The sequence below is a fragment of the Falco rusticolus genome, chromosome 15, assembly GCF_015220075.1.
Source record: "Falco rusticolus isolate bFalRus1 chromosome 15, bFalRus1.pri, whole genome shotgun sequence".
Classification (NCBI taxonomy): Eukaryota; Metazoa; Chordata; class Aves; order Falconiformes; family Falconidae; genus Falco; species Falco rusticolus.
Window position 1 is genome coordinate 18,242,927 of NC_051201.1, and position 8,967 is coordinate 18,251,893.

The 8,967-nt window shown below is 39.6% G+C and overlaps 1 protein-coding gene across 1 annotated transcript in view; it reads left to right on the forward strand.

Annotated features, from left to right (window-relative positions):
* The window catches only part of FTO (FTO alpha-ketoglutarate dependent dioxygenase), a 260,416-nt gene extending 251,954 nt beyond the window's left edge, over nucleotides 1-8,462 (forward strand). Inside the window, exon 9 of the mRNA XM_037409167.1 lies at nucleotides 1,473-8,462. Within this exon, the coding sequence (XP_037265064.1) occupies nucleotides 1,473-1,623 (151 nt within the window). The 3' untranslated portion in view covers nucleotides 1,624-8,462. The remainder of the gene's footprint in view (nucleotides 1-1,472) is intronic.
* Nucleotides 8,463-8,967: the final 505 nt, after the last annotated feature.

Below are 8,967 nucleotides of genomic sequence, written 5' to 3' on the forward strand. Positions count from 1 at the left end.
AATAATGAGAACATTTAAACACATTACTCTTCCCAGGGCCCTGAGGTCGGCTAATCTTATTATTTATGAAGTGATGTGCTACATAATAGTACTTAGTGCATGTTAACAGATGCTATTATCAGGGGCTGATGTGGAGAGCTGAAGATATATTGGAATGTTATGTGTTAATACTGTCCTTGTAGTGTAATGTACGATGGATTGAGTGCCCAGGATGCTGGTGCGGCAATTAACCACACACCAACATGGGTGTAAAGCTGAAGTATGTTTTCTCCTGGGGATTACACTGCCATTAATAATTCCCAAGAGAAGAAGGCATCTTTCATTTGGAAACAGTCCCCTCCAGAAGGCCGACGGTGTAGACAAGGAAGTTGCATGTGTCCATGTTTTTAGAGTTCGTTTTACAGAGATGAAAGACGCATATACATTTAAAACAACTTTTAAATTGTTGCAGTAATTATGTGCTTTACAGAACATGAATTTTAAAAAATGTCTTCCAAGAGTTAAAGGTGTATTTCTACAATCTGCTTTTTTCCTCCAAAGAGCTATGTAGACCTGCAGTATATTCCAAAACTACAGTGGTGCTTAGCGTTTTCCTTTGTCTTGCCACATTGCAAATGTTAACTAATTAATCAGCAACATGCAAGTTGTTTGAGGGGAGGGGAAAAGAGAAGGGGAGAAATCGTCCTTGCACTGTGACAATTTTTTTGATGCAGCATGTTGTATTACACCCTAATCTTAAGGGATGTGATGGTTGCCACATAAAACTTTCCTCTGCAGGCTGCAGTTCAGTTGAATATTATAATTAGACTTCACTAGTATTGATGAATAATCCATTTAATAAAAAACACTGTAATTTAAACATTTTCTCTGGGGACTAACATACACTAACCTCTTAATTTAATTTTATTGAAGTTTTGCCCACCTATTCATCATTGGAAGTTGTTATTAACCTCCATTTCCATTTATCTTTATAGAATTTTCTCTTTTTATATTGCCTTTTTCAGAGCTAAGCAGGTTGATACACTTGTAAATCTCCGGAATCTACAATGCTAGTCCAGCTTCTTTAATATTGTTTAATCTATCCCCCCTGACCTTAATGCAGTAAATTCAGTTTAATCTTTCTCAATAATCTAGTAATACATTGGAAACTGGCAAACATTTAAATCTGATAATGGTTTAATCACATACTTTAAATAACAGCTGAGATAATGAAAAAATAATTCACCATATAAAGGTACACTAACTGAGTTTTCTCTGTGATTGGCTTTTTGAGAAATCCCTATAGAAAACAGAAAGCCTACAACAGAAATCAACTTCACTGGAAATGAGCAATCCATTTGGTCAGAAGATGGGGTATTTCTTTTTTATTATCATCTCTCTCTTTAAATTAATCACAAATATATCCTCGCTGAGTATTCAGTTTCTTGATACAGTTTTACTTAAGTAGTTCATCTTCTTACCTTTCTTTTCAGATGCCAGTCAGAAGCGGCAGAGAGCTTGCCAGAAGACCAGAAACCAGAATGCCGTCCCTTCTGGACAGATGATGAATGTAATATGCCTCTGCCATATGATCTTGAAGAAGTAATTGCTAATCTACAAAATCTTGTTCAGTGGGTTGAATAACAAGTGACCTTCCAGCCTAGAATTATTGATGCTCGTCATTTGGAGAGAAGCGTTTTAGTCCAACATAAATCTTTTCAGCTTTATGATTCCTTGATCAGGTGTTATTTTATGCATCAGTGCAGATTTTACTGGGCTCCACATGGTACCTTTGCTACAGCCTCATAATTTAAAAAAAACAGGCCCCAAATCTACAGAAACAGGTGGCTTTGGAGCCCTGAGGTCCACACTACCAGCCTCAGATCTTTCCTTCTCTGCTCTAACTCCCGTTGACCCTACAGCCCATGGATATCCCTGTTTCCACAAGTTCCCTTGGCATCTAAATTTCCGCTTCCATGAGTGCCTGGAATTGCCTCTGGCTTGGCAGGTTTGAGCAGCGCAAGGCATAGCTCACATCTGTGACAAGGCAGGACCCATGATTCTGGGCATCCTGGTGAGACCCCACTCGGGGTGGGCCTGCTGGATGCCTTCAGAATAGAGCTCTGATTTCTTCATCCACTAACACAGAGGTGCAGCAGATGGTGGAGAATGTCCTTTTTGCAATGGCTGGCTCCTCGTTGGAGCATTTTTTCAGAGGAGGAGCTGTGGGGGAGTGTCCTGATGCAGATCCCAAGACTTTTGTGCTGTTCTTCATGGCAATTGAGTAGTACTGGGGGAGATTTCCCACGTGGATCTGCACCTCCTGGGCTCCCTGAGCTCAGAGGTTGGTTCCTAACCATTACTTTGTTTCTGCGTGCTGTGAATCCTGTTCTGAGGCCAGGTTTCTCACCACATTGTCTAAAGAGCTGACAGACCTAAGTAGGGGTTTCCATTTGGGGTGTGGGGTCCCCTGACAGATTATGTTTCGGTTGTGTGATACGGAGCACCGCAGCATCTGTGTTGACCTAGTGAGCTGTAGGAGAGCAAAACCAGAAGACTCTGAGAAACTAGGCTGTTTGTGATCTGTTTTGTAGTAACATGCTATAAAAAAGAGCCGTTCTACATTGGATGATACAGGGTGCTCCTGAATAAAAGAGATTTTTCATTTGGTTAAGTTGCTGTTTTAACTTGAGCTGGTGTACGCCTTTGTCATAAAAAGCAGAAACAAATCATATTATGGTGAAACAGCACTCAGTCTGCATTACCACTACAAAAGAAACCAGTAAGACTCAGAGCTTGACGTTGCCACCAAGAAATGAATGTGCCTCCTGTGTTAATCTTATGTTTAAAATGACTGCTGAGGCCAGGCTTACCCAGAGCATACCAGTATACTGTACTGGCAGCGTGCTCCCTGTGTGGATGGGGCTTGTACCGCCAAAAATTGTACTTGTGACAGTATAACATATGCCAGACCTCCCTGGAGCTAAAGAAGCTGTGCCAGCAAAAATTCAGTTCTAGTGGTATAAAACTGTGTCCACACCTACCAGCTTTTGCCAGGACAATTATATCGAGTAGAGATTGTACCTCTTAACACCTTTGACGTAGCTAGGCCAGCAAAAGTAGAAAGACCTGCATCCAGCATTTCACTCTGCAAAAGCTGTTAGCCACCCTGTAGGATGTAAAGAGTCTCTGAAGAATAAATTACTATTTAAAGCAGGTTTGAGTATGTTGTACCCTTGATCCGTACATTTGTCCTTTGTCTCTTGTGCCACCTAATTCTTAACATTTGGAAATACTGTTGTGGGCATAGCTTTTTCTTTCCTGCACTAGCTAAAGCTGGCTTTACCAGTGGGCAAATAGCATATATTTGGATTAATGCCACACTAAATGCTGTTTACTTTGGAGATCACTTAGAGAAAAATGAGCTGAAGATGTGGGAATTCTGCTTTTGAAAAGGCAGTTCTCACAGAAACAGATATTACTTTGGAAATGAGCAAGATGAATTCAAACAAGCTAATGATGTAACACTGTTAACGCAGCATTTAAGGGGATTGTTTGTTTATGCTGTTACTTTATGATTATTTTGTGTTTAATTAAGCGCTGCTAGAAACCGTGGGGATCACAGTATTGAAATGAATCTGACAGCCATAAAGGGTAGAGAAGGCACATAACATTGTAGTTTTTAGCTGAAGTGGAGGCACAGCTATAAAAAAATGATTGGCAAATAATTATTTCCAGCAGTAGTGAAGAAAAACCACTGGGTTTTTTCTTGTATTAGGAGACTGCTGGCAGCAATAATAGAATTTTAAAAAATACGTGATTCCACGTCTTGTCTGTGCTGAAGATTTAAGCTACTAAATTAGCTGAACTAGTACTAGCCTCGATGCAGTCAGATAGCGCTCATTTGAGCCATGGATGGCAATGACATAGACACATGAACACCTTTGGAATGGCTAAGACCTAGGATTCGCTGGCAAAATCCCAATAATCAAGTGGTTAAAGGGGACTAATGCTCTGTGTGGCAGTCCAGTATATCCATATGTATATCCTAAATGGATATAACTTGATTGAGTTCAGCTGAAGTACAGAAGTGTAAGAAGATTTCATATCTCCAAAACCCGCAGGAGCTGATAGCAAAGACATAAGTAAGGTGGATGGAACTGTTTGAAGCATGTAGTAATGCCAAAGGGTACCCCAAAGGGAGGACGTGGTTACAGGTAAAGATCTATTAAAGCAATGGAGAGATCAAGTGTAAATTATTGTTGTGTTTGGATTACGTACTAGAAGCAGACAAATACTTGGAAGTTTTCTTTATTTTATTCAAATAGTTATAGTACAGCTCATGATATTTTAGCACTATTATTCATTATATATATTCTTCATATATATGAATATCTAATGCATATTTCAGCATTAGATAACCCGTTTCCATTTAGGATGAGCTGAAAGACACAGCCTCTGATCGCTGTTCTGTGTATAGCAACTGTTTGCCAAGTCTGGGTGCTCCAGAGGCACGAGGACCAAGGTCAGTGTTTTTCAGGGAAGAGGTGAGAGCATAAATTAGCTTCTAACATTAGGTTCGGTGATTCTTTTTAAATGGTGAAGTTCACGACTTTGCTTACATTTACTTTTCATCAGCCATGAAAGAATTAAGGTAAAATAGTTCACTTGCACGTGTGTGTCAGGCTAAATGGATTGCAGAAGATACAGATCTGTTTGCCTGTCTGCACTTGCCTTTAGACAATATTCATCAGTTTTACAAAAGCTACTGACTAAACATGGAACCAATACAAATGAAATGCTCGAGGCAAGGGCTTTCTTTAAAAAATCTGATACAGAGTAGGTTTTACACTGATAGAAAGAAAATGTTGGCAGAAAATGAAAAATTTCATTGTTTCTGTGATTTGGGGGATGAAAGGTGAAGGCCGTTTTTAAGTATTTGATAGAAAACTGCTGTGTTATGCAATGTAATTAGAAATGTTTTTGTAATGCTTTATTCATATCTCTGTATATGAAAATACTTTATCCTGTAGGTCCTTTCTTCCTTTTAAAAGGTTATGTAAATAAAAAATATTAATCGCAGTACAGTAGATTTTGAAGGCATCATGCTCATGCTCTAAGCTTTACAGTAGATTCTGGTTATCTAAAGTATAAATAAGAATGCCATGAGGAATTGCCAGCTGGAGACTGTCCAGGATGGGTAACATGCAACATAATAAATATCCAAATCAGTTGTCTTATTATCATCCGAGTATAGCTTTAGTTCCACTTGTGATGATGCAAGATGTGCTTAAAAATCATACTGGACTTCTTAATGCTGTGGGACAGATTCAGGTATTCCGGTGCCATAAAAAAAAAAAAAAAAAAAAAAAAAAAGAAATTAAAAGAATACTGAAATCCATCATGATAGATGGCTTAAATATTATAGTGTGTTAAGAGCGGCCATTGCTCCTTTCTCAGCTATAGTAGTGTCATGCCGATAGTCCATGCAGTGGAATTTGGGCTAACGTAACAGAGATTAAACTAGCCCAGGAGCTGATTTCCAAGCTGGGATGAGAGGAGGGGAAGAGAGATGAGATGAGATACAAGGGATGAGCTTTCTCAAGGCCACAACTTTATTAACTGAACCCATATGGGAGTCATTGAGCAGTAACATGTACAGTGCAGGTCAGGATCTCCCCCTTAATTGTTACCACCTGGTGCAAAGTTAATGTTGGCTCCTTAACCCTCCTCGTGCCCCCGACAGCTGGTCCTCAGCTTTCTGCTAGGAGCCGACCACTGTCTTCTTGCACTAAGGTTAGCGGGCTGGGAAGAGCAGTTGTTCCACTGTAGCACAGGCAGGAGAAACCCTGATCCCCAGCTTCAACCTCCGCCACTATCCTACTACACCTCCATGGACTGAGTACCTCCACACAGCATCTGTTTCCCGTTTGAGATGGAAGTTGCTGCAGCTCATCTTCCGAACGATCCCAGCGGGATGGCGAGCTGCTGCGGGGAAGGGTCAGACAAACAAACAGAACAGTGTCACAGCGAGGTGCCTTGGCTGAAACAAGGCAGCACTGCACTGCCCACGGCAGAGCGACAAGCTCAGCCCTGCACTAACCTGGCAGTAGAGGGTGGGAGCTGTCAGCTGGTGATGAAAGACTCGGGCAAAACCACCAACATTCAATATTGGTGAGGACTCCCAACCTGCCCGGTGCTGGCTGTCTCCTCACCCACCTGCGAGTGCCCAGGGAATCCTGAATGGAGCCTCTGCTCTTCTCTTGCCAGCCCAAACCGAGACTCATTGCCTTCAATGTGGCTGGGCTTGCGTCTTCATTTACAGCCATATGTCCTCTTCACCTTAGCCTGGGGGCACTCATTGAACAAGAGAAGATCATTTATACGACTGAAAAAAGACCGTACTTAGTGAGGCTGCGGAACTGGCTGAGTAACATCTCAAATAAAAGCCAACAAATAACTGATAAAATTACCACATTAAAACGCTGATGTTTGGGTGCGAGCCCTTCACACATGACGTGAAAACTATGGTTTATCTTCTTGTTGCTTTGGAGATAGCATTCATAATTCACAGGATAGAAAAGGACGTACTAAGCCATGGTGTACATCCTCTAATACCCCACCAGTTTTACAGTGCTTGTCCATGCCAAATCAGAATTTGGTCATGAAAGTTGTTCTCCTCCCCCTCTGTATCATCAAATACTTGCTTTCATGCCAACACATCTTGGTCTGATTAGTCTCCTTGATTAGAGTCTAAAGTAAAAAGTCAGGTGTATAGGATTCCCATTATCCTTTATTTCACTGCTTCTAAGAACAGGTCAGATAGAGTTATTTCAGTGAAAATGTGAACAATCAACTTCTGTTTACCATTAACCTTCAGTTTTCTTTTCTTAAAATCAAATCAGGGCTTGGTAGGCAGTTATTTTCGTACATGTCCCTTGATCAGTGGAACAATCTGTCAAAAGTCATTAAAGCCTCTATTAGGTTGAATTGCATTCAAAGCTAAACCATCCAATCATTTAAAGGGCTGTGATGATTGTTTTTAATATAGTATACATTGATTTCTCCCTCTGAGGAGTAACGTAACTTTGAAACTAAGCATGTATGACTAGGGCTTGTTGCTATCCAGCACGTCCTGAGGAGCTTGGTTTCTTGCAGAAGATGAATGTCTACATAAAAAAGTAGAAAACAAACATAGTGAAATCACCTGTATATTTGCAGAAGCTTTTCCTCCATTTTTCTTCTATTTCATTGTATCCATCAAGGATACATATATATGTACATATACATATAAGGTATATGGAATGGGAAGAAATTTTCCAAGGTCCTCTGCTCAAAAGCTTCACTGAAAAATGTAACATCTAATTGTAGTAATATTTTCAAGTGGCTTTTTATCTTAAGATCTTAGGATGCTTTACACAGAGAAACTGAGGCAGGGGTCAAAAGTGCGGCTGTGTTCTGACTGCTGACACTGGAACCGAGCATACGTAATCCTCCATCGCTATGTGTCTCAATTACTTCCCGTTAATCAGCTCAGTTTACAGATTAAAAGATGCTCTCGTAGAACTTTTTCTCTCCAAAGATATATCTTATGGAGCTGGAATCTGTCCTCCTCATGTCATATTTGACATATTATTTAGTTGCATCACATACAATAATACATCTCATGTAACAGAGATCTTTCAGGCCTTCTAATGTTTGATTAAACTTTGCAGTGAATCTTTTAGTTACATTGCAAGTCCCTGAGGTCTCAATGGGAGAGGTAAATTTTATTGGAACTATTCAATTTTTCCATGGATAATATGCAGATATGCATTATATAGTACGATATAATGTAATGTTATACAATCCACACTCATTTAGCTCTATCTGAAGTGTGTCCACTGTGCACCCCACAAGGTGGTATGACTGCTCTACTAGTAAACTCGTAAAAAAATACCCTGTGGGTATTGGGGTGCTGTTTTTTAAGGTGAAGATGCATTGCTGGAACAAACTGGAATGCTGGTTATGCACCTGTTAGCACTTTTGTCTGGTTCCTATTTGGTAGTCTGGTAGTACTTTACTGAGAGCACTACTTTTCTAGTTATTTTGACGAGCATCCTAATAATTTATTACCCAAACATTATCAAAGCATTCCACAGTTCTTCCATTGCTGTTCTTTCTCTTCTATCCACTGGTGCCCTTTCTTTCCTTTTTTGTCTCAGGATTAACAGTAAAATTATTAACAAGTTGTGTGCTTTGTTAGGCTGACATGTCTTTAAAGTGAGAAAACTTAAAAACTATTTATCAGATTGGCATTCTCTCAAGTATGTATATTTGCAAACCAGTTTATTAGAATATTTTTGCTGCTTGCTTACTTGGTACTACTACATGTAAATTTTATTAAGGACTGTTTATACAACACTGTGAGATATGCAGTGATGTTTAAGTTTGTATGTATTTGCTAATTTACTGACATTTATAAAATAAATCACTTAAAGAATCTCTTTGTCCATCAGTTGTCCTCCAGAAGGTGATAGGCTTTGTCTTCAGTACCTTCTTGTTGCAGTGCATGGAAGAAGAGGAGTTTATTTTTCATACCATCTAACTTCAGATGCCTACTGAGAAAATGAGAAAATTAATTTCACTAAGCTTCTTAGATGTTGAATAGTGAGAGGTAAGCTTCTTCAAAGAAGCAAACTCAAAGATGCTCTGAATCTAGTCTTGAGCGGGGCATCTCTCTCCACCTGACCTGTATTGCAAGTCCAAGTTAGATGGCATAGTTATCCTCATCTGCTTATGCTGGCAATTTAATAATGGGAAATAGATAAAAAAGATGCTGGGGTTTTGTTGTTCTTTTTTAAATTAAGAGAATTAAATTCTGGTTACATTGCAAATCTTCTAGTAAGGAAGGCAGATTAATTTCTGTTACTTTAGTAAGACATGCCATAAATGTTCATGACTCACTTCTACCCCCTGTAGCAATTTCCTTCAGCAAAAGTTTGTGAC